Source organism: Leucoraja erinacea, chromosome 2, assembly GCF_028641065.1.
Source record: "Leucoraja erinacea ecotype New England chromosome 2, Leri_hhj_1, whole genome shotgun sequence".
Classification (NCBI taxonomy): domain Eukaryota; kingdom Metazoa; phylum Chordata; class Chondrichthyes; order Rajiformes; family Rajidae; genus Leucoraja; species Leucoraja erinaceus.
The window spans coordinates 131,581,611-131,608,349 of record NC_073378.1 but is presented as its reverse complement, the minus strand read 5'-3'; the positions used below and the strand labels follow the sequence as shown (position 1 = coordinate 131,608,349).

At 44.9% G+C, this 26,739-nt stretch overlaps 1 protein-coding gene across 2 annotated transcripts in view; it reads left to right on the top strand.

Moving 5' to 3' along the window:
• Positions 1–26,739, top strand: part of hsf1 (heat shock transcription factor 1) — an 89,292-nt gene that overhangs the window by 51,366 nt on the left and 11,187 nt on the right. Inside the window, exons 6-10 of one of the 2 annotated variants that reach the window (XM_055665402.1) lie at positions 4,633–4,694; positions 6,666–6,762; positions 10,138–10,271; positions 11,154–11,357; positions 25,459–25,542. In XM_055665402.1, coding sequence (XP_055521377.1) covers positions 4,633–4,694; positions 6,666–6,762; positions 10,138–10,271; positions 11,154–11,357; positions 25,459–25,542 — 581 coding nt within the window. The remainder of the gene's footprint in view (positions 1–4,632; positions 4,695–6,665; positions 6,763–10,137; positions 10,272–11,153; positions 11,358–25,458; positions 25,543–26,739) is intronic. The other variant, XM_055665408.1, reaches the window with a different exon arrangement.

Below are 26,739 nucleotides of genomic sequence, written 5' to 3'. Positions count from 1 at the left end.
ATGCCTGAGTATAGAGGTCGGGAGGTCATATTGCAGTTATATAAGACGTTGGTGAGGTTGCACTTGTGTTGAGGTTGTGTTGAGGTGAGGTTGAGTATTGTGTTCAGCCCTGGGCACCATGAACAGGGCACAGAAACAGGCCCTTTGGTCCAACAATGAGATATGGGTCAAATGTACACAACTGGGACCATAGTAGATGGGCATGTTGGTAGGCATGGGCGATTTTAGTCTAGTTTATTGTCATGTGTACCGAGGCACAGTGAAAAGATTTTGTTGCATGCTAGCCAGTTGTTATAAGGCAAGTGAACAATCCTATCAACAACCAGAGAGCTGTACTGAGCTTCTATCTATCTCATTAGAGACCCCCGGACTGTCTTTAATCGGACTTTACTGGACTTTATCTTGCGCTAAACGTTATTCCCTTTATCTTCTTCTTCTTGCGAATGAAACATAAATAAACCAAAGGGATAGTTAGATCTCAAGCCGGGTGTTGAGCAGCCAGTTTGTTGTCTCTGCGTCAATGTCTGCCAGGTCATGAGCTCCATATGGTGGGTGTTAGAGCGGGCACCCAGAGATGACATGGTTGGCTGTCTGTTGTTCTACTCCGCATTCACAGGCTGGGCTCTGGCAGAGCCCCCATCTCCACATGCTGGCATTGAAACGCCCAACTCCAGTACCAGGTCTGTTGAGCTTCACCCATGCTCCCCTGGGGAGGTCAGGCCCTAGATCAGCTTTTATCTGGTGAAGAGATGTACTGTGTAATGGAGATGAGGTTGCCTTCCACTCCTGTGACCACTTGGTGACTATCCAGTGTGCTTTTGTCTCAGTTGGCTGGATGGATGCTTGGAGCTAAAGAAGTGATGGGACTTCAGTTGGGGTGGCCTCTGCTCTCTGCTGATAGCCTGATGTATCGTGTATCTATACACTGTAGAATGGCCTAATTGTAATCGTGTATAGTCCTTCCGCTGACTGGTTAGCACGCAACAAAAGTTTTTCAATATATTTCGATACACGTGACAATAAACTAAACTTATCCATGCCGACCAAGATGCCAACCTATGCTAGTCCCATTTGTCCACATTTGACCAATATCCCGCTAAACCTTTCCTTTCATGGTCGTGTCCAAATGTCTTTTTAAATGTTATCTCAACTCTTTCAAAAGTGGACACAAACTGCTGGAGTAACTCAGTGGGCCAGGCAGCATCTTTGGAGAGAAGGAATGGGTGACTTTTCGGGTCGAGACCCTTCTTCAGCTCTTTCATGTTGGCAATTCGTACCATATGTCCACCACCCACTGTATGATAAACTAGCCCCTCAGGTTCATATTCAATCTTTTGCCTCTCGCTTTAAACCTGTGTCCTCTAGTTCTTCATTGCCCAGCCCTGGGGAAAAGCATGTGTGCATTCACCTTAGTTGAATTGGTGAAGGGAGAGTGATTGTCTTTCACATGATGGCTGTAGTTAGTTGACTCACAATGGTATTGTAGAACCCTGATCAAGCAGGTGTAACGCTTTGAGTAAAGGATGATTGTATGTTTTGTTGTGGTTTGTAGTGGTAGGCAGGAGGATGCCCTTATATTTACCCCATGCATCATTTTTTCATCTAATTTCAATTCCATTCACAAATGTCGGATAATGCCACAGGCGGTGCCCATTTATTCTGAGACCTGGGAATATTTTGGGTTTGAGATGAGGGTAACAAGTAACAAAGGCCAGGTACTGACCATCCCATCACCAATGTCATCCAACTCCCCGTGCCAATCAATAGCAGTGCTATTCCCAATATCCCTGTTATCATTCGTAAAGCTGCCAATGATGAGAATCCTAACAGGACCAATCCTGGTATACATTAACTCCGAGGCTGAGCATGCTGCAGCAAATGATTGAGATTTCCAACTCTCAAAACATGTTGGCAATGTGATGGGAAAACTCTCCATTTCCTTCCAACAACACCCCGAGGTCCTTCATTGCCATCTCACCCACGATCCTGAGTATCCATTATGCACAATGACGGAGTTATTTGCGAGGAAAAGTCTACAACATCTTATCAACCTGTGACCTCGCCCACCGTTGAGGCCAAAGGGAAGGGAGCAAAGAAACACTGCCTGCAGGTTATCCTTCAAGTGACTCGCAAATATTCACCAGTCATTCACCGGGTCTACATTTAATAGAATTGTACAATCACTTTCATTCTGACTGCAAGATAGTGAGTGGGAACCACCACAGCGAGGGCAATTGGGAATGGGCAATGCCAGTGCTGTTTAGTGGCAAAAGAAGTGGGTAAAGACAACAGTGCAGTGAGGGGTTTAGAAACATAGAAAATAGGTGCAGGAAAAGGCCATTTGGCCCTTCGATTGTTCAGTTTGGTGTATTACTCAGCAAAGGACAATCATTTAATGGAAACCCAAGCAAACCATTTGCCTGTTAGGCTGGCTGGCAACATCAGCTTGTTGTAATTGAGTGAATTTGCCATGTTATGTCATAAGTGATAGAAGCAGAATTAGGCCATTCGGCCCATCAAGTCTGCTCTGCCATTCAATTATGGCTGATCTATCTCTCCTTCCTAACCCCATTCTCCTGCCTTCTCCCCATAACCTCTGACACCCGTACTGATCAAGAATCTATCTATCTCTGCCTTAGAAATATCCATTGACAGCCTCCACAGCCTTCCGTGGCAAAGAATTCACCACCAGAATTCCACCACCTTCTGACTAAAGAAGTTCCTCATCTCCTTCCTAAAGAAATGTCCTTTAATTCTGAGGCTATGACCTCTAGTCCTAGACTTTCCCACTGGTGGAAACACCTTTTTCGCATCCACTCTATCCAAGCCTTTCACTATTCGGTAAGTTTCAATGAGGTTCTTCCCCCTCATCCTTCTAAACTCCCAATGAGTGCAGGCCCAGTGCCGTCAAACGCTCATCATATGTTAACCCACTCATTTCTGGGATCATTCTTATAAACCGCTTCTGGACCCTCTCCAGCACCGGCACATCCCTCCTCATATATGGTGCCCAAAATTACTCACAATACTCCAAGTATATGTTCTACAGCATCTGAGGACCTGAGATTTGAATGGGCTGCCAACATCAGTGTATTACAGCATGCACTGCTTTCCATGAACAGACACCGTTGTTTGACAATATCTGGTTTAGAAGAGTCAGCAGTTTCCAACCTGCAATAGGTAGGTTGGAGATGACTCGGGGATTGCTGCATATCAGGCTGGCTAATGTGGAAAATTGGATCAATCAAGGGCGAGTTATTTCCTGTTGGTGGGGAAAAAAGTGTTGCTGTATTTGCCAGACAGATGTCTAAGTGGAGGTTGATGTGTTTGTTGGACGTTGCATAGAGGTTGTTACAGTTTAGAATATGGATGCTACTTCTGAAAGGTGGATAATAGATTGGCTGTTTCATGTTAAAACCAAATTGCTGACATTCACGAGAATATTGATCTCATGATTAAGTTGCCTGAAGTCATGGGACCAGTACCTTGCTCTGGATGATCTGCTGGGTAATTTCATTAGCACTATTACCCTTGGGATGAAACTTTGCAACTGTGATAATAGAGGAGGCGATTATCAGACGTTTGTTTGAATTGCATGGTGTTCAGTAATAGAAACAAGTGAACCTTCTGCAACCTTCCTTTCCACGCATCTGAATGAGTGCCGCAGCAGCAACACTGAAGCTTGTCACTACCCAGCGCAAAGCAACCTTCTTAATTGGCACCGCATCCTAAACACTGACTCCCATCATTGTTCACTAACTAGCTAAAGTGGGCATCACCTACAAAATGCAGTGGAATCATTTTCCACAGCTTCAGCACCTTCACTGAAATCTACAGAGTGGATCCATAACAGCAGCAGGCGGATGACCTGCAAGCCTCTTCCACGTCGCAAGCCATTCTGACTTCAGAATACGTCACTGTCACTTCACGGTTACGGGGTCTGTTTACAGATATTCCCCCCTGTATCGACACGGAGGGCGCATCATGCAATATGGTCTGCGTGGAGGTGTCTCGGGCGATTTTGCCTCGCAAATAGGGTTAAGATGGAGGAAAGCAACCGTGGGTTGGGCCGTGCATTTTTATATAGGGAATGGGACGCTTGGGATTGGGAAATGGGCTCTGTTTGTTGGGACAGAGAGGATGTGATGGTGCGTTTGCCACCAAAAAACCAGAACCAGGCTAGATTATCGACACAGTTGTCAGTCACTTGAGACATCTTTGTTGAACAGTTGTAAACTTTTGCACTGATTATTGTTCACTCAACATGAATGTCTAGATGTAAGTGGGCCGGTCATTCGGCTCTGGCTGGGCAAGGCAGCGGTGAGTTGTGAATGAATGGATGTGGAGTAGCATTGGGTGATTTTTCTTTTTCATTTCAGGTAGAGTGGGTAGCTGTAAATCAGTCAAACTTCATCCATGCATCGGGTCCACCAGATGACCACGTGTGCAGATCTGCCATTGAAGGAGAGGTGGGATTGGGGTGGAGGGAGGAGATGGGTCTGTGTGAGCATCGGGATTCTTTTGAGTCTGGGACCCAGAAGGAGTCTATTTGATGGCACAGTGGCTATGAATTGGATTGGTGCTTATATTTGCACAGAATCGTGACTTTTTGTTTTCTTTTTCCTCCTGCAGCTAATTCAGTTTCTCATTTCACTTGTGCAGTCCAACAGAGTCATCGGTGTGAAGAGGAAAATGTGAGTCTGAGCTCATTGTTGTGACAGGAACAAAATTAATGTTGTGTTCATTGTGTGATCAGCAGCCTAATGGTCAGTGGAAAGCAGCATTGATGCATTAACGTGCCTGCCAGAACATAACAACTCACTCGTTTTCAGAAAGAAAAATATTATTTTCTACACTTAGATCCCCACCTGGTTCTTGCGAATGAAACTTTCCAATTTCAAAACGCTTCCTAATTACACAACGTCTATTAAATCGCGAGCCAGCCTATTTTCTGTCGCCATGGGGTCAGCATTCTTTCCACAGAGGTTTGTCACTAGACTCTGACCTCCAGTGATAAATAAATGCTGCACAGTTTGGGTATTTAAGCTCGCCGGGTGTTTTGTTTTGTGCTGTTGGTTATTTCCTTGGCAACATGTTTGCTGGTAGCAGCCAATGAGCTTGCATCTCAGAGCATTTCATGCGCCTGCCTCTGCGTGTGCTACTGCATGCCCACGTGCAGGATTCCCCCTGAGATCTCGCAGTGGTTGAAGGAACAGAGCCGCTGCAGTCAGCGAGGGCTACACACACAGGCAGCTGCTTCTCTCACTGCCCTCATAGTAACGGACCGATGTCAATTGCAAAAGCAATATGGAGAGAAGCTGGGTTAATGAAGTTAGAACGCAGACTTCAATGGTTCAATGGTATTTTATTCTCAAAATGTTGAAACGAGGAAATGCAGATTTTTTTTTTTTTAAATGACGCAAAGTGCAGGAGTAACTGAGCCGCCCAGGCAGCATATCTGGAGAACCTGGAAAGGTGACGCTTTGGGTTTGAAGAAGAGTCCCGACCCGAAACGCCACCAATCTATGTTCTCCAGACATGCAGCCTGACACACAGAGTTATTCCAACTCTTTGCATACTTTATTATCACATGTATCTAAGTACCTAAATCTTTTTTTGTGAGGTTCTGTGACAGTCCTGTAATACATTAGGCACAATCATACTAAGTATAAGAGAGTAAGACACACTGAGTCAGTACACAATAGTCGCCACATTTCAAGCACCACCTTATATCCTTCAAGTCCAAAGTTTCCTTTTTAAATGTTAGAGTCTGAACTTGGCCATAAGGGCCCGCTGTCCTGGCAGAGGCACAGGGTTGGAGTTGCAGGGTTCATTGGGGTTGCAGTGGTGCGATGTGTCGGTCCTCCACCACTGTTCTGCTGCTGCGTGCCGCTGCAGGTCCCGTCCATTCCACGTGCTTGGCTTCTTGGATCAACGCCTGATCTAATTGTATTAAAACAGTACAGCACACAAACAGGCCCTGTCTGTATTAACTATGATACTAATTTAAACTAATCCCATCTGTCTGCACATGGTCTATATCTCCATCCACTGCCTGTTTGTGTGCCTGCCTAAATGTTTCTTAGATGTTGCTATCAAATCTGCTCTACCAACTACCCAACAGATAAATTAAGGTTTTTGGGCTGATTAACTTTCCCTATTTAATCAACTGGGTTTCATCAACCTATGCTACAGCAATGTTGCTATCTTTTCCACGTTCAGTCCCAACCTTTTTTCAGGGGGGGAATGTCAAAAGCCTGGAGGGCATAGTTTTAAGGTGAGGGGGGGGGAAGTTTTAAAGGAGAAGCAGGGGCACATTTTTACACAGAGGGTGATGGGTGCCTGGAACATGCTGCCAGGGGTAGTGTGGAGACAGATATAATAGTTACATTTAAGATGGGCACATGTACATGCAGGGAATGGAGGGACATGGGTCATGTTCGGCACAGACATTGTAGGCTAAAGGGTCTGTTTCTGTGCTGTACTGTTCTATGTTCAAAGCAAAAGCATAGAATGATTTTTGCAATGTTATTATTGCTATGGTTAAGTCAGCAACAATATTATAATTTAGTTTGAGCTGAATGTCACGATTAATGTTTTCCTGCATGTAAGTGGCATGCTTGAATCTCAAATATTCATTTCTGTTTTTCTTTGCTCTCTTCCAGGCCTCTGATGTTAAATGATAGCAGTTCCGCGCATTCCATGCCAAAGTACAGTCGCCCATACTCCTTGGAACCCTTGCAGGAAACGGCAGCACTGACAGTACGTAGTTACAGTCTGGTTTATTGTCACCTATACTGGAGTACAGTCAAAAGCTTTTGTGTTGCGTGCTATCCAGTCAGCGGAAAGACAATACGTGATTACAATCAAACCATTTGAATTGAACTGAATACATTTTATTAGCCAAATATGTATACATACAAAGAATTTGCCTTGGTGCTTTGCTTGCAACTAACAGCACGATACACAGTAGACAGTTAAAAATAAAACATTATAATTTAAACATGTGAAGAATGAAATAAAATACCAGAGCACAAGGAGGCGACAGACTTTTGGCTGTTGAATAGAGCTACTGCTCGTGGAAAAAAACCTGTTTGTATGTCTGACTGTGGTGGCTTTGACAGTCCGGAGTCGCCTTCCAGAGGGAAGTGCTTCAAAGAGTTTGTGGCCAGGGTGAGAGGGGTCAGAGATGATCTTACCCGCTCGCTTCCTGGCCCTTGCAGTGTACAGTTCGTCAATGGGGGGAAGGTTGTAGCTAACAACCTCCTCGGCTGATGCAGCATGTAGATGCAGGATAATGGAATAACATTCAGTGCAAAATAAATTTTAGTGCAATGTAAAGAAAACAAAGTCCGGTCAAGGATAGTCCGAGGGACATCAGAGGTGGATAGTAGTTCAGCACTGCTCTCCGGTTGTGGTAGGATGATTCAGTTGCCTGAAAACAGCTGGGAAGAAACTGTCCCTGAATCTGGAGGTGTGCTTTTTCACACTTCTATACCTTTTGCCCGATGGGTGAGGGGCGAAGAGGGAGTGGCCGGGGTGCGACTCGTCCTCGTAATTTAGCTTCTTAATGGACATATAGTTAATACAGAACTTTTATGCAGTATTGCCCACAGTCAATTCAGGCTCCACACAAGCTGGTGACAAAAATGGATACATGAAAGGACACAAAGTGCTGGAGTAACTTAGCAGGTCAGGCAACATCGCTGGAGAACATGGAGTGATGTTTTGGGTTGTGACCTTTCTTCAAACTCCAGAAATGCTGCCTGACCTGCTGATTACCTCCAGTAATTTGTTTCCTTTTTCGGGCATCTGCAGTTCTTTGGTTCGATGCAGATACAAAAGTGAGTATTACTTGATCTGATCTCAGTAATGATGTGCAGGCAGGTTCAAATTTGGCCATATCAACTATGGATTAATTAAATAAAATATGTGGTTTGAGGACTGGATTAGTAACTGGAACCTGAGGCCAGTTCAGGTAGTGAATGGACTCTGATTTTACAGACGTCCATGTGGATTGTGTCCTTAAGTCAGAAAAGACACATCAATCTCACTCAAACTAGTAAACGTGCCTCTGCGGTATAGTAATAAATGCCAATGAAAGCACATGTGATTGATTTGAAAGCTCAATTACTAAAAGTGGAAAGAGATTGAGAGAGAAAGAGAGAAGAAACTAGTTCTGCCACATGTTGGACTTCTGAATTTCATAATATATAAAATGTTAGTAAATTATCTGACATATGCCACATAAACACACGTAATTCTTGACTCTTAATAATACTGTGGGTGCTTATTTGAATGTACAAGTGTTGTAAATTTGGTGACTGCTTACCAGGTCTGTACTGACCTGTTCTATCCTAAATGTGACACCAAACCCATCGATGTGACTGACATTCAGTGGCTGAATTGAGCCACTCAGACACCCTGAGGACCTTAGGGTGTGGACTGTACAGGGCTTCAACTCTTGCCCACAAATAAGACGAGACTTGCAAAAATGTATGCACGATAATAATGGTACTTTATTTGTCACGTGTACTGAGGAACAGGTAATGAATGAGCTGTTGCATTTTAGTTTCCCCCTCTCTATATGTGTCTTGAATGTTCAACTTGGCCATAAATCTGGATTATAGGATATTGAACGGCAATGATTCGTAGAGCAGGTGCTGATGTTGACAGGAATTTCTTAATGAAAAATAGAAAAGGAATGCACTAGGGAAAGATGATGACTGACTAATAGATTTTTGCATTGAAATGCCTTTTTATTCTCTGTATTAAATATACAAATTGTGTGAACAAGTGTAAGGTGTCACAATGAAAAAACAGGTTAAAATAAAGATAAGAATTGAATCAAATGTGGAGATAGGGAGAAGTGTGAGTGTTTACTATTTGTTGGGTCTAGGATACCCGTTTAATGAAAAATTCATGCAACATCTGCTTTAATTCGGAAAAGCTCGTGTGCAGGAACAAAAGATGTAGTAGTGTTTCATTCAAGGAGACTGGAATGGAAAAGTGCTGGCGGCCTTGGTCAGATCAATCTAGATTGCTGCATCTTCCACAAGACAGCATATAAGCTGTGACCTTCGCTGTTGGGGTCATTACAGATCCAATCTCGGTGTAGATTGGCTCAGCTTTGCCTGACACCATTGCCCCAATGCTTTTCTGAATTTTTCTTGCTTCAGTGCTGCACCTCACTTTGAACTAGCTTCCCACTGGTGTGGAGATAAAAACAAATCTATAAAACAATAGACAAAGACAACAGGTGCAGGAGTAGGCCATTCGGCCCTTCAAGCCAGCACCGCCATTCAATGTGATCTTGGCTGATCATCCACAATCAGTACCCCATCCCTGCCTTCTCCCCATATCCCCTGACTCTGCTATCTTTAAGAGCTCTATCTAACTCTGTTGAAAACATTCAGAGAATTGGCCTCCACTGCCTTCTGAGGCAGAGAATTCCACAGTTTCACAACCCTCTGTGTCTAAAAGTTTTTCCTCATCTCCGTTCTAAATGGCTTACCCATTATTCTTAAACTGTGGCTCCTGGTTCTGGACTCCCTCAACATTGGGAACATGTTTCCTGCCTCTGGCGTGTCCAAACCCTTAATAATCTGATATGTTTCAATATGATAGCCTCTCATCCTTCTAAATTCCAGAGTATACAAGCCCAGTCGCTCCATTCTATCAACATATGACAATCCCGCCATCCCGGGAATTAACCTTGTGAACCTACGCTACACTCCCTCAATAGCAAGAATGTCCTCCCTCAATAGCAGAATGTCCTTCCTCAAACTTGGAGACCAAAACGGCACACAATACTCCAGGTTACTCCATAAAATAACAGGTCATCTGTCACCTCTGTGGTGGAATCTACCTGCTGCAGGTGAGGTTTGTGTTCAGGTGTCTTTTCAAACTGAGCTCTAAATTACAGTTTTTTGTACCTGAAGCAAGCAGGTGAATGGGCTCGCACTCACCTCCACAAAACAAAGGTCGTCTACAGACTTGCCCTTGCTGCGTAACATTAAACAGAGTGGTCTGGGAAGCTTAAGTAAAGGGATGCAGACACGCAAATGGTCACGGTAATGTTCTGCCTGGGATAATTGTCCACAGCCCCTTTGACCTTCTCCCTGCTTTTCATTACAGCAAACTTCTGTGAACTTTCCAGGAAACAGCTGCTTTTCACCCGATAACTCGCTATCGTCTGGTCCAATTATTTCGGACATCACGGACTTGGCGCAGTGCAGCCCTTCACTCTCCCCGCCTCTTCACATGGAAAGGTGAGTGTTTTAACCCCACCACATGTTGGTCTGAATCTTTCTCAACTGCCTTTAACCATTGAGCTTCAATCCAATCAGCGCAAGGTACACAGTCAAGGAAATCGGTTAAATCAGCTTGTCTAGGGGGAAGAACTGCCACTGGGAGAGTGTTTCCCATTCACTGGAGATGTGAACTGATTCATAGTGCATGGTACATAATTCTATCAAATAGCTAATTCCCACAATTTAAATTATTTGGCAAGTTAATTCTGTCTTTTACTAGAAGCGATTTTAATTAAGCCTAATATCACAGCAATTTCAAACTATTATGGCTGCCAACTCCTTAAAAGAACGTTATTATCCCATTACCTTATTCACTTAACACCCCCCCGCCCATCCAAACCCATACTGAACTACGTCTCCTTATCCGGTTCCTTTTTTGAAGATTATCTATCAATCTGCTCCCAACAGGCAGTGAAATCCAGGTTTGCTGCACTTTTTTTCAGAAGCTCGTTCTCATTCTGGCTTCTCCTGTCTCGTGTTCATTTGCCGATCACCTTAAATTGTGGTCCTTTGGCCATTGCACCAGTTTCCCTTTGTTTTTGGTCTAAATGCTTGATCTGTGATCTTTTAGAATCATAAAAGTAAAACCTTGAGTGAATCCCGTAACCATTTCTGCTTTACGAGCAAAACAAAAATCTTTGTACTGTACAAGTGAGTCCTCCACGCCTATTTCTCTGTTTATTAATCCGAGGGTCGCAGCTGGCTTATTGTTCCTCTTCTTGCAGAGCCAAATGTGTGCAAGGAAATGGAAAGGCAGTCAAACTATCAACTTGTCCTTTGTTGCATGGAAGATGTCCTCCTCTCCACTCCTCCTCACCCAGTCATTTTTATTTCTTCCAGAATCAGTCCTCTGCTCAATATTAAAGAAGAGCCTCCAAGTCCAATAGCTCATCCGGAAATTGAGGTGGTCTGTCCTGTTGCCATCGGCACTGAAGAGCCCCTTTCTCCATCAACCTTCATCGATTCCATCCTGGAGGACAACGACGTTAGCACTGCACAACCACAACCTGAGGACCAATGTCTCAGTGTGGCTTGCCTTGACAAGTAAGGATAAAATATATGAAACATTCTCTTGCCCGGCGTGCAGCAGCTTATTGACTCCACAATACTCTCTTCCAAGAGCAGACTGTGTGTTAGCCGCTGCCCTACAGGTCAGGCTCGTGGAATAATGTGCCGAGTTGGTAAGGGTGGTCGTATGAACACAACTACAAATTTCAGGGTGCTCTGTAGTTTGTGATGGGGTGAAAAATAAGCCTGTTTTTATTTCCTCTCTCTTGTCTCTGGCAATCTTCCTGGAAGAGTACATGTTCGGCCTTTGGACCAGGCTGAACCTGGATCATCCATCAGGGAGTAGCTGACACTTCAGAACCATAAATGACCAAGAATAAGCTAGGCCATCTGGGGAGAGAGACATTTCCCCAGCAATGATTGAAAATGAGAAAACCGCTATGAAAGTCAGAGGGAGGTGAGAAATATCCATCTAACCCTCTATGTGACAGTGTATTTTATATGAGAGCCACACTAATGGTTGGTGGTATAAATTCCTTGCTTGTTCAGAAGTTCTGTTGGATTCTTAGTATATTTAAATCAAATAGATATGGACAGACCATAGAATGATACATTGTGGAAACAGGCCCTTCGGCCCAACGCGCACACCGGCCAACATGTCCCTGCTATACTAGTCCCACTTGGTGCCTTCCTGTGTTTGGCCCATATCCCTCCAAACCTGTCCTATCCATGTACCTATCTAACTGTTTCTTACATGTTGGGATATTCCCTGCCTCAACTACCTATTCTGGCAGCTTCTTTACCCCCATTGCCCTTTGTGTGAAGAAATTACCCCTTAGATTCCTATTAAACCATTTCCCCTTCACCTTAAACCTATGTCCTCTTGTCCTCGGTTCACCTACTCCGCACAAGAGTGTGCATCTACCCGATCTATTCCTCTCATGATTTTATACACCTCTATAAGATCACCCCTAATCCTCCTACGTTCCAGAATTCCAGCCTATTCCACCTATCCCTATAGCTCAGACCCTCTAGTCCTGGCAACATCCTCGTAAATCTTCTCTGTACCCTTTCCAGCTTGACGACGTCTTTCCTATAACATGGTGCCCAGAACTGAACACAATACTCTGAAGAATACATAGAATAGAATACATGCTGGAGGTCTGTGTATTAAATGCAAGGCATAAACCATTGAAGATCCTCGCAAACACTCCTCATCAGCATTGTAATTGAAACACACCAGTTTTGTGAAGGAAAGTTTGCATCACAGAGCAGGCATCTATTGGGGCCCATTGTGCTAGTCAAGAAAGGTGCCCAACTTCTCACCTTCCATTACCTGATCCAAAATCCCACCTTCCATTACCTGGTCCAGACATTTGAGGATTATGGCGCTTCACATACTCTTGCAGGCACTTTTTAATTGTGATGAGCATTTCTTCCTTCACCACCCTTTCAAGCAGTGAGTTTAAAACCCAGTCAAGTAGATTTTCTTCAATTCCCCCATTTTCTTTCAACCAACTATTTTAAATCTCTGCTATCCTTGTTTTTGTCCCTCAACTTGGGGAAATAATCCCTCCTGTTTATTCTTCTCCGTCTCTCATACACTTTAGTTATCTTCCTGCCTCTTCCTCTGTTACCAAGCAACAGCCTCAATCTGTCTAATCCTTCCCAGCGACTAAAAACGTCCAGTCCCATGACATCTCCCTTGCACTGTATGGTACCACGCTAAGCATGTTCCAGCCACACCTTGGTAGTTAGGGAAATGAACAGAGTGTGTAGCCTCTCCTCCTTGCTATTGACACAGGCTGGTAATTTATCCACATTAGAAGATGTTAACCCTCAGTACTTCCCCATTTAATATTATCTATTTTGCAGCCAATATTCATATTTGCAATCCTCATCTCCCTTGATATCACTGAATATAGTATGGCAAACCAAAGAATACCTTTTCATTGAAAAAAAAACATTCCTTTGGTCAAAACCACACTGTTCAGTACAGGTGGTCTTTGACCCAAATAGTATCGTCATTTACAGCAATTGATGGTCATGATTCCCCATTGAGGAATAAAGATATTTCTTTATCCTTTATTCCTCAACCAAAGTTGTTGAGCCAATCTCAAAGCCCACATGATTGTTACAGTGCTTTTAGAAATATCATCTCAAGGTACGTGGAAGCAAAACTTGTCTTCCAATTGTCCTTGAGCCAACATTTATCTTGCAATCCACATTTATAAACCTGGTTATCTGATCGTTATCACATTGCTCTTCATCAATGTGCAAAGTTGCTATAAAAAGACACACAGCAGTGGAGTGACTCAGCAGGTCAAGCAGCATCACTGGAGAACAAAGATAGGTGGAAGAGAGAAAGCTGGAAATGAGGTGGGGGCGGGATGGCAGGCAGTGACTAGAGGGGTACCGCAAGGCTCAGTGCTGAGACCCCAGCTATTTACAATATATATTAATGATTTGGACGAGGGAATTGAATGCAACATCTCCACGTTTACGGATGACACGAAGCTGGGGGGCGGTGTTAGCTGTGAGGAGGATGCTAGGAGGCTGCAAGGTGACTTGGATAGGCTGGGTGAGCGGGCAAATGAAATGAAATGAAATGATGAAATGAAATGATTCAATTTATTGTCATTGTCAGTGTACAGTACAGAGACAACGAAATGCATTTTTAGCATCTCCCTTGAAAGGGAGACACAGGGCGTCGCGGTGTGCCCGCGCCTGCCGCCGTAACATTCCATTACAGGCAAAGGTGGGTGAAGTGTCTTGCCCAAGGACACAACGACAGTATGCACTCCAAGCGGGATTTGAACCGGCTACCTTCCGGTCGCCAGCCGAACTCTTAGCCCATTGTGCTATCTGTTGTCCTCATGCATGGCAGATGCAGTATAATGTGGATAAATGTGAGGTTATCCACTTTGGTGGCAAAAACAGGAAAGTAGACTATTATCTGAATGGTGGCCGATTAGGAAAAGGGGAGATGCAACGAGACCTGGGTGTCATGGTACACCAGTCATTGAAAGTAGGCATGCAGGTGCAGCAGACAGTGAAGAAAGCGAATGGTATGTTAACATTCATAGCAACAGGATTTGAGTATAGGAGCAGGGAGGTTCTACTGCAGTTGTACTGGGTCTTGGTGAGACCACACCTGGAGTATTACATACAGTTTTGGTCTCCTAATCTGAGGAAAGACATTCTTGCCATAGAGCGAGTACAGAGAAGGTTCACCAGACTGATTCCTGGGATGTCAGGACTTTCATATGAAGAAAGACTGGATAGACTCGGTTTGTACTCGCTAGAATTTAGAAGATTGAGGGGGGATCTTATAGAAACTTACAACATTCTTAAGGGGTTGGACAGGCTAGATGCAGGAAGATTGTTCCCGATGTTGGGGGAGTCCAGAACAAGGGGTCACAGTTTAAGGATAAAGGGGAAATCTTTTAGGACTGAGATGAGAAAAACATTTTTCACACAGGGAGTGGTGAATCTCTGGAACTCTGCCACAGAATGTAGTTGAGGCCAGTTCATTGGCTATATTTAAGAGGGAGTTAGATGTGGCCCTTGTGGCTAAAGGGATCAGGGGGTATGGAGAGAAGGCAGGTATGGGATACTGAGTTGGATGATCAGCCATGATCATAATGAATGGCGGTGCAGGCTTGAATGGCCGAATGGCCTACTCCTGCACCTATTTTCTATGTTTCTATGGGATAAAGCCTAGCAAGTAATAGATGGGTGCAGGTGGAGGGGGTATTGGCAGATGGTGAACAACAGCCAGAGATGAAAAGACAAAGTGTGTGAGATAAGGAGAACAGCAGGAATTACAGGGGGGAGCACTGAGAGAGGGACTTTCCCAGCTTTCTCAACTGCCACCACAGTAAGTCTGAAGAACGATCCCGACCCAAAACATAATCTATCCAATTTCTCCAGAAATGCTGCTTGACCCTTTCAGTTACTCCAGAACTTTGTCTTTTTTTTTGTAAACCCGTATCTGCATTTCCTTCTGTCAGTAAAGTTGTTATTGTGCTGTCTTTATAATACAAATTATATTTTGGGATCTCTCATTGTCCTTAGTGCTTGGGGCATGCTGAGGCTGTGAAGGCGTAACACTATTGCTGTCTTCCTTGGCTTTGAATGTGCTTCATAATTATAAAAATTCTTGAAGTTCTCCCTCGCAGAGCTTAGCCCAGTTATTCAACCAGTTGTGCAGTGATTAGTGAGGACACATTTGTGCAGTAGCTATAATAACCAGATGAGGGCACATTAGAATTTCATTCCCATTAATGATTTGTATTTAAAGTATTTTGATGTATGGACTAAAAACAGTTTGACTGAATCAATGGTCTACCAGCGTGGGAGAAGCTGGAGAAGTGCTCTTCTGTTCCTTTCTTTCCATCTTATTTTGAAGAGGTCATGCGATTACTTTTCCATCTGTACATGTCTGGGCCCCGAGACGCATTAGACTGCAGATGCTGGGATTTTGAGCTAGAAACCGTGCTGGAGGAACTCAACGGAGGTGGAGGGAAATGGACAGGTGAAGTTTCGGGTCAGTCTGATGAAGGATCCCAACACAAAATGTCATCTGTTACGTCTGAAGAAGGCAACATCCCAACCCGAGATGTTGTCTGTCCATTTCCCTCCACAGATGCTGCCTAACCTGCTGCAGTTCCTCCGGAACTTTTTTTTTTGTTTCTAGAGGGTGCTTGGTGACCAAGTAGATGTTGTGCACATCGGTGGTTATGAAGGTTGACAGTTTCCCTTCACAAGATCTTAGCTCGTGCTCCAAAAGCCGACAGTCTTTCATAAACTGTAGAGGTATTTCTTTCGGTTTGATAGGTTTGAGGTCAGTATAATCGTCAGATCTTCTCGTGGTCATAGATCAGAAGCAATGGAGTTCCTTGGGACCTTGAAGCTAAGTGTCATGACCATCAAACATGCGCGGAAGTGGATGATTGAAAATACATGGTAAATCGAGTGCGAATGGAGAGAAATTAATAGTCAGTGGCCTTCTTTTGGAGCGATCTTGCATGTTTACCAAGGATCAGCTCAAAACCAATGACCTACCTTTCTCATTGATGCTGCCAACATGTTGAATTTTCTGTTCCACTTTCATTCATTCCGTTCTTGGTGTAATAGTGCACATACAAAGAAACATTGTTAACCTCCTACAGGAGGAAGGAAAATGCTTGGCATTTGAGAGCAACCTAAGATCTTTGGGGCTGAGGTGGGGGCAGGAGTGGCCAGGTGGAGTAGTGTGTGCAGTTGCACGTGACTTTGTCCTGTTAATTAGTTACGGAGAGCAGTACATTATTTGCAGGGTGGTGTGTGGTTTTCCCAGGGCATTATGTCGTTGCCACTGCCTCAGGCTGGGCAGTGGGCATTAAAGTCAATCGAGAATAATTTGGTTCACAATACCCTCTCAAGCTATTGAGAGAAGCAAGAGAGGACATTGTTGGGTCCTTGACAGAGATTTCCATATCCCCTCTGGCAACAGCTGAGGTTGCAGAGGTGTGGAGAACAGCCTGTATTGTTCCTCTGTCCATGAAGGGCAGGAGAGACAGACCAGGAAATAATAGGCCGTTGAACCTTCCATCAGCGGCAGGGAAATAAATGGAGACGATTTTTACGGTAGCATCTGCTCCATCTGGAAAAGGATATGTTTATTAGGTGTAATCAACATGGCTTTGTCCATGGAAGGTCATATCTTAGAAAACTGATTGAGTTTTTGAGGAGGTGATGAAGATGATTGATGACCACATTGATTCCAGTATAGTCCCTGGTGGACTCTTCGGGAGTGATGACCACTAGGTGCAAGGTACCATAGGGCATTGGATATTGTACACATGGATTTTGGTAAAACCTTTGACAAGGTGCCTCGTTGTAGGCTGAACCAGAATATTACGGCACATGGGATCCTGAAAAAGATTGATGTGCAGTGCGATCCTGGGGTGCAAATCCGCAACTCCCAAAAAGTGGCAACACAAGGAAATGAGAGTGGTAATAAAAAGCCCTACGGCACACTTGTCTTTATCGGTTGGGGCACTGAGTATCAAAGTTGGGAAGTCATGTTGCAGCTTTGTAAAACTTTGCTTAGGCCACATTTGGAATATTGTGTGCAGTTCTTGTTGCCCCATTACAGGAAGGATGTGGAGGATTTGAAGAGGTTGCAAAGCAATTCACAAACATACAGCCTGGATTAGAGAGTACAAGGGAGAAGTTGGACAAACTTGGATCGTTTCCTCTGAAGCATTGAAGGCTCAGGAAGAGAAATGTATTAACTTATACGATACGATACAGTAGAACTTTATTTATCCCATGAGGGAAATTGGTCTGCCAAGAGTCACAAAACACAACAAGATACATGAAACATGAAATTAAAGTGACGAGTGGAAAGGATTGGGGATGTCCAAAGATTGGGGAGGGGGGGTGGGGGAGAGGAGTCAGTCTACCCAACAACACAAGGGGGAGGAGTTGAACAGTTTGATAGCCAGCACCGCCATTCTCTGTGATCATGGCAGAACATCCACAATCAGTACCCCGTTCCTGCCATCTCCCCATATCCACTGACTCCGCTATCTTTAAGAGCTCTATCTCTCTCTTGAAAGCATCCAGATTTGGCCTCCACTGCCTTCTGAGGCAGAGAATTCCACAGATTCACAACACTGTGGAAAAAGTGTTTCCTCATCTCCGTTCTAAATGGCTTACCCCTTATTCTTAAACTGTGGCCCTTGCTTCTGGACTCCCCCAACATTGGGAACATATTTCCTGCTTCTGGTGTGTCCAATCCCTTAATAATCGTATATGTTTCAATAAGATCCCCCTCATCCTTCTAAATTCCAGAGTATACAAACCCAGCCACTCCATTCTATCAACATATGACAGTCCCGCCATCCTGGGAATTAACCCCGTGAACTTACGCTGCACTCCCTCAATAGCAAAAATGTCCTTCCTTAAATTTGGAGACCAAAACTGCACACAGTTCTCCAGGTGTGGTCTCACTAGGGCCCTGTACAACTGCAGAAGGACCTTTTTGCTCCTATACTCAACTCCTCTTGTTATGAAGGCCAACATGCCATTTGCTTTCTTCACTGCCTGCTGTACCTGCATGCTTACTTTCAGTGACTAATGAACAAGGACCCCCAAATCTTGTACTTCCCCTTTTCCCAACATGACACCATTCAGATAATACTCTGCCTACCTGTTTTTGCCACCAAAGTGGATAACCTCACATTCACCCACATTAAACTGCATCTGCCATGCATCTGCCCACTCACCCTGCATCCTCATAGCATCCTCTTCACAGTTCACACTGCGACCCAGCTTTGTGTCATCTGCAAATTTGCTGATGTTACTTTTAACCCCTTCATCTAAATCATAATGTATATTATAAATAGCTGTGGTCCCAGCACCGAGCCTTGCAGTACCCCACTAGTCACTGCCTGCCATTCAGAAAGGGACCCGTTAATCCCTACTCTTTGTTTCCTGTCTGCCAACCAATTTTCTATCCATGTCAGTACCCTACCCCCAATACCATGTGCCCTAATTCTGCCCACTAATCTCCTATGTGGGACCTTATCAAATGCTTTCTGAAAGTCGAGGTACACTACATCCACTGGCTCTCCAATGTCCATTATCCAAGTTACATCCTCAAAAAATTCCAGAAGATTAGTCAAGCATGATTTCCCCTTCGTAAATCCATGCTGACTCTGACCGATCCTGTTACTGCTAACCAAATGTGCCGTTATTTCATCTTTTATAATTGACTCCAGCATCTTCCCCACCACTGATGCCAGGCTAACTGATGTATAATTCCCTGGTTTCTCTCTCCTGCCTTTCTTAAAAAGTGGGAAAACATTAGCTACCCTCCAATCCACAGGAACTGATCCTGAATCTATAGAACATTGGAAAATTATCACAATGTGTCCACGATTTCTAGAGCCACTTCCTTAAGTACCCTGTGATGCAGACCATCAGGCCCTGGGCATTTATCAGCCTTCAGTCCCATCAGTCTACCCAACACCATTTCCTGCCTAATGTGGATTTCCTTTAGTTCCTCCATCACCCTAGATCCTCTGGCCACTAGTACATCAGGGAGATTGTTTGTGTCTTCCTTAGTGAAGACGGATACAAAGTACCTGTTCAACTCATCTGCCATGTACTTGTTCTCCATAATAAATTCACCTGTTTCAGTCTTCAAGGGTCCAACTTTGGTCCTAACATATTTTTTTCCTCTTCACATACCTAAAGAAGCTTTTACTATCCTCCTTTATATTCTTGGCTAGCTTACCTTTGTACCTCATCTTTTCTCCCCGTATTGTCTTTTTAGTTATCTTCTGTTGCTCTTTAAAAGTTACCCAATCCTCCGGCTTCCCGCTCATCTTTGCTACGTTGTACTACTTCTCTTTAATTTTTATACTGTCCTTGACGTCCCTTGTCAGCCACGGTCGCCCCTTACTCCCCTTGGAATCTTTCTTCCTCTTTGGAATGAACTGATCCTGCACCTTCCGAATTATTCCCAGAAATACCTGCCATTGTTGTTCCACTGTCATCCCTGCTAGGGTATCTTTCCAGTCAACTTTGGCCAGCTCCTCCCTCATGGCTCCATTATCCCCTTTGTTCAATTATAATACTGCCACCTCCGATTTTCCCTTCTCCCTCTCAAATTGTAGATTAAAACTTATATTAATGTCACTACCTCCTAAATGGCTCATTTACCTTGTGTTCCCTTATCAAATCAGGTTCATTATACAACACTAAATCCAGAATTGCCTTCTCCCTGGCAGGCTCCAGTACAAGCTGCTCTAAGAATCCATCACAGAGGCACTCGGCAAACTCCCTTTCATTCCTCACCAACAGCTACCCCACCCCCTCAGCCCACCTGTCTGTCTTTTTGATAAGACGTATACCCCTGAATATTTAGTTCCCATCCCTGGCCCTCTTGCAGCCATGTCTCTGTAATTGCATAGAAACATAGAAATTAGGTGCAGGTGTAGGCCATTCGGCCCTTCGAGCCTGCACCGCCATTCAATATGATCATGGCTGATCATCCAACTCAGTATCCCGTACCTGCCTTCTCTCCATACCCCCTGATCCCCTTAGCCACAAGGGCCACATCTAACTCCCTCTTAAATATAGCCAATGAACTGGCCTCAACTACCCTCTGTGGCAGAGAGTTCCAGAGATTCACCACTCTCTGTGTGAAAAAAGTTCTTCTCATCTCGGTTTTAAAGGATTTCCCCCTTATCCTTAAGCTGTGACCCCTTGTCCTGGACTTCCCTAACATCGGGAACAACATCCCGCAACATAATTCCCACAACATCATAATTGCTAATTTCTAACTGAGCCTCAAGCTCATCCAATTTATTTCTTATACTTCGCTCATTCATATACAACACTTTAACTTTGGCATTCGCCTCCCCCATCACACCGTTCACAATTGGCCCTGACCTTACTCTCTTATCCCTTCTCGAACTTTCCTTCCTATTAATTTGAGAGTCTTTTGTAACTTTTCCTGTACTTACTTCCCCTTTCACTCCATCCTTATACTCCAATTTGTCAACCACTCCCCCCCCGCTATTTAGTTTAAACCCACACGTGTAGCACTAGCAAATCTGCCTGCCAGAACGTTGGTCCCCCTCCAGTTAAGGTGGTAACCCATCGCTTTTGTACAGGTCACCCCAACCCAGAAGAGATCCCAGTGGTCTATAAATCTAAATCCTTGCTCCCTGCACCAGTCCCCCAGCCACAGATCCCCTATCTCCCTGTTCCTGTCCTCACTAGCACGAGGTACTAGAAGCAATCCAGAGATAACCACCCTAGAAGTCCTACATTTCAGTCTTCTTCCTAACTCTCCAAACTCGCGTTGCAGAACCTCCTTCCTCTTCTTCCCAACGTCGTGTTGTGCCCACGTGCACAACTACTTCCGGCTGTTCACCTTCTCTCTCTCGAGGATGTTCTGAAGTCAGTTTGTGACATCTTGAACCCGGGCACCAGGGAGGCAACAGACCATCCTCGAGTCGCGCCTGCCGCCACAGAACCTTGGACAATGGAGTCACCCACCCCTATAGCTGTGCCCGACGTCGGTCTCGCCAGTCGAGTCTCATCGCTAGGATTGGAGTCCGCCGCTTGGACTGAAAGTGTCATCTGCCCCGACATCTCCCAAAAGGGTGTACTTGTTTTCATTTGGCACAGCCACGGGAGTCTCCTGCACTCCACGGTTACTCCTCTTTCGCCCAGTCACCCACCTTCGCTCTTCCTGTATCCTTGGCGTGACAACCTCACTGTAGGTCTTGTTCAGGAAACTCGTTTTCCCAGATGGCCCTGAGGTCATCCAGCTGCTTCTCCAGTTCCCCAATATGTTAATTCAGGAGCTGCACCTGGACACAATTTCTGCAGGTGTAGTCTCCAGAAGCTCCAGCTGTATCCCTGACTTCCCACATCCTGCAGCAAACGCACTGCACCAACATGCCTGCCATTTCTTCAGTGGACAAAAATCACATTTTTCGACCAAGTGTGGCCTCCTCGCCAACGACTCGCACTTTACTCCCAAGGCACTTCCCTCGACAAGGCAGGCCACTCCCCTAGAGCAAACCTTGCTTATATTGGCTGATTAATTGCCTAATTCACCATTTTACCAATTTGTGAATTAAATTCCTCAGCCAATCCCCGCCCCCCTTCATCTGCCGCTCCGCTGCTGACTAGGACCGGATCTTGGCACTCTTTTTAAACTCTTTCCCTGTCACTCACCTTCTTTCTCATGGACTTTCACGCCAACAGCGACTTTAAGATGAGGGGGGGATGTTTAAAAGAGATGTGTGGAGCAAATCTTTTCCCCAGAGAGTGTTGGTACTTGGAATAGGCTGCCAGTAGAAGTGGTGGAAGCAGATACAATACATTTAAAATGGCATTTAGACAGACAAATGAACAGTCAAAGATCAGGAGGATACACGGGCCAAGTGAATGCAGGCAGGTGTGCAATTTAAATTGGCATAATCGGTCGGCACAGACCTGGTGAGCCAAAGTGCCTGTTCCTGTCCTGTAATTTTCTATGTAGGTAACAAACCCTAGAATGTGAACATAAGAGGTAAGACTGAAAGCAGATGTGCATACTCGACCCATCTCTGCTGTCTGCTCAGGTCTCCACCATTACAGAAGTCACCAATTCAGTAGTAGAGGGAACGGACGTGGCAATAATAGAGTGGTGCAGCGGTAGAGTTACTGCCTCGTAGTGCCGGAGACCCGGGTTCAATACTGACTATGGGTGCTCCCTGTGACTGCGTGCATTTTCTCCTGGTGCGCCGGTTTCATCCCGCGTTCAAAGACGTGCGGGTTTGTAGGTTAATTGGCTGTGGTAAAATGGGAATTGTCCCTAGTGTGTAGAGTAGTGCTAGTGTACGGGGTGATCACTGGTCGGCTCGGGCTCAGTGGGCTAAACAACCTGTTTCTATGCTGTATCTCTAAACTAAAATACTGAAAGTAAACAACTTGGCTGTGATACTGTAGACTGGTGCTGCAGAACATGTCATGACTCCAGCCAAGCTATCTGGAACAGCTGCAGTACTTACATGTACCCACCAACATGGAAAGTTGGCCTGTTGCATCCTGCCCTCTAAAAAGCCAGGATGAAACCACTAAGGACGCTGCATGATGGCAGCCTCTGCCTACAGTTTGTCTGTTTTTCCCATCTTTAAAAAAAAAAAAATTGTCTGTTGAAAAAGTATGGTTTGGAGGTTTCTTTAGTATTTTTATGTGGGGGAGGTGGGCAGGGTAAGGGGGGAAACCGTTTCCCAGTCACTTCCTGGCGAGGCTGTGACTATTCTCCGAGTCGCGTCCTCGCCCCCTGCCTCGGAGCCTACCGCCTGGATTGGTGCGGGCTTTCCTGCCGGAGACCGGACCAGAGCTTCAGCGGCGGCGCAGCACTGGATTCATCGCGGAGCGGGGCGATGCCTTACCTGGGATCGCCGTTTGAAGCCCCGGAGTGTTGGGCCTGCTGCTTCAACATCGTGGAGCTGTGGTATGTGGAGCTCCCAGCCGCGGGCAGCGCTGACTTCAACATCGCGGAGTCGGGATCCCTTTGCCGAGGGCCGTCAGCGTGAATCTCCGCCCAGCTCGGCCTGTGGACTTCGGGAGCTGCGGTCTCCGGTAAGAAGTGGCCGATTCGGAAGTCCAAGCCCCTGAGAATGTTCTTCCATTCCGACGTCAGAGTTCCATCATCCCGGCGAGAGGGCCTGAACATCGGACCTCCCGTAGCGGCGACTGCAGAGGGCTCGGGAGGCCCCGTCCACAGGTGACCAAAGAGGAAGATGACTGAACTTTGGTGCCTTCCCTCACAGTGGGAAATGTTGATTCTATTGTGTGAGGATGTTTATGTTAAATTCTATCGTGTTCTTCTTTTTATTCGTATGGTAACCCAAATTTCACTGTACCAATTGGTGCATGTGACAATAAATGTCTCTTGAATCTTGAATCAGGATCACTTACCAGCCCCCTCCCTCCAAACCCATCCAGCCAAATAGTGAAAGATATTGTTGATAGTACCATCAGGTGGCACTCCACTGCTCAGAGACTCAATGTGAGATCCATACAAAATCCAAACAGACACAAATGCTGAATTCCAAAGGCAACGGTACAGGACATTTAGGAACCCTCGTAATATTAAGCTCAATGGAATTCGTATCACAATCAAAGGAAGGCTGTCGTGTGTGAAACTGGGTGGCAGTGGGGAGGGGAGGTGGAATCTGAAGTACACGGGGAGTGCAGCTTACCTGAAATGGGGAATTTCAATGTTCATACCATTGAATAGTGGATTACACAAGCAGATTTTTCTACAGATATTGTGGTTGTGCTCTTTATTCTTTGTGTATAATGGTTCAAGACCGTTATTTCCAATCTTGGCCATGACAAGAAGAGGCAGAGAAATGGGATCAAAGAACAAAAGTGGGCCATTCAGTCCCTCACACCAGATCTGCCAACTCGGAACATAGCTCCATTTACCCACATTGTCAGATTTCAATATCCAACATAAATCACGGTTTTAAAACCTCTACTTGGCCTCTAGCATCAAAAGCTTCCCGCAGTCATTAAGACCATTTAGCCCGTGCTCCATTCCAATCCAGTGTTTTCCTCTTCAGAGCCCACCTGTACTCATTCACTGATGAATATTGGCAATCATTATCCATTGTCCTGAAAGTTGGTACCTCTTTTAATTGCTCAGACCCATTTAGTACAAATGAGTGACTGCTAAATGTTGAATCTGCTGCCCCTGAGGTCCAAACGCCCTGCTGTGTGTGGTCTTGCAGTATTTTCAAGACTGCAACAAATCAGGAAGGTTTCTTATCAACTTAAAAAGCAACCAAGGATGGTGTTAAAGGCAGACATTCTGGTGATGTTTACATGGTGGCAATTAGTTGTTTTTTTTTAAATAGGCTTCAAGGTCCAGAGGTATGCACCTCGGTAGACTGTGGTTAAAAAAAAAAGCACAAACTCATGGAGACACAAGAAACTGCAGATGCAGCAATCTTGTGCAAAACACAAAGTGGTGGACAAATTCACGGGTTAGGCAGCCTTTAAGGAGTCCTAAAGTCATACAGCACAGAAACAGGCCCTTTGGCCCAACCTGCCCATGTCCATTCTGACTAAGGTACACAAAAATGCTGGAGAAACTCAGCGGGTGCAGCAGCATCTATGGAGCGAAAGAAATAGGCAGGGTTTCGGCCCGAAACGTTGCCTATTTCCTTCGCTCCATAGATGCTGCTGCACCCGCTGAGTTTCTCCAGCATTTTTGTGTACCTTCGATTTTCCAGCATCTGCAGTTCCTTCTTAAACTCCATGCTGACTAAGATGCCCCATCTAAATTAGTCCCATTTACCCGGGTTTGGCCTATATCCCTCTAAACCTTTCCTATCCATTGGGAGGGAATGGACAAAGGGCATTTTGAGACGGGACCCTTCTTCAAGCTGCAGACACACTCACTCTAACAATAACATATACTGTATACTCACCTCACATCTGTTGTACTTTGCTGTGAAATATTATGTTTGAACATGGTGTGGAGGATGTTGATGTGATTTGGGAAATGGTGGCTGTTACTTCTGTAGTATAGTGCCTAGCATGATCTTGTGTTTCTATCTTTCAGTTTGATTCAAGCCCAGCAGATGCCAGAAGTCAATTGTGTTATCTCCAGTCTTTCTTCCTCTACTCATCCCAGAGCACTGATAGGGTTAGCATTTCTATTATCCTGCTGTCTCACAGATAAGCACAACGTGTCTCAGTAGAAAATCTCTGGCTTGGGGGCAATGGGTACTGGAAAGGAAGGGCGACAATGTGTTCACTGCATCTATTTGAGCTTTTTGCTGGCAGGGATGACAAGAGAAACAACACTAAAGCCACTAAACTCCATCAATACATTGTGCCAACGTTCCACCAGTGCTTCATTCCCATGGCAATAAAATTTGAATCATACCACTGAGTATCAATAGACTTTTAGAAATTCCGCAAATCTACAATTAGGCTTCAGTGATTCCTTTGAAGGTGATACAAAATATTCTGCAACTTCTAATAGACACGGTGATGTATTATCAAGAGAAAAAAGCAGATTTCCTGTGTTGTGGATTTTCTTTGATGTTTTGATAGTTTACAATATCTTGTATTAGTTGCGTGTGCTTAATACGTTCTGATCACTCTCCTCGTGTTGTGCACTCTAGTGTGACTAGGAATATTTTCTGTCATGGTTGCTCTTGCTTTAGGTTTGGTGAGCTTTACACTCCTGCACAGACGATTCTGTACGATGTCCAGGGTGACATCCGTTTTTAATGTTAGTTCAGCGCTTCCTTCCTTTGACTGTTTCCAGGGGCGACGTAGACCCTGACCAACCTTCCCCCCCCTCATATAAAGTGCTTTGTTACTATTCACTGTAAGTTTATTTTTCATTACTTGAATGAAGTGAAATCGGTGCAATTCAGCCCTCACCTGTAGCTGAGAAATTATATTTGCTTCCTCTGAGGTTTGGCCTTAATAAGGGGCATTGATAAGGCGAAGGCTCACAATCTTTGTCCCAGTGTAGAGGATTCTAAAACTAGGGCAGAGGCTTCAAGTGAAAGGGGAGGGATTTAGGAAGGATCTCAGGGGCAACTTGCTCACTCACAGGCAGTCCGTATCTGGAATGAGCTGCCAAAAGAAGCTATAGAAGCGGATACCATTACGACTTTTGAAAGACATTTGGGCGGGTATATCAATAGGAATGGTTTATGGGGATTGGGCCAAATGCAGGCAAACGGGACTAGCCCAATAAGGTCAGCATGGACAAAGTGGGCCGAAGTATCTGTTTATGTGTTGTACAGCTCAATGATTCTATCTCTCTCAGCCTCCGTCAATGCCAAACTTGAGGTGGCAGTAACTCGGCAAAGGAAGGGCATTG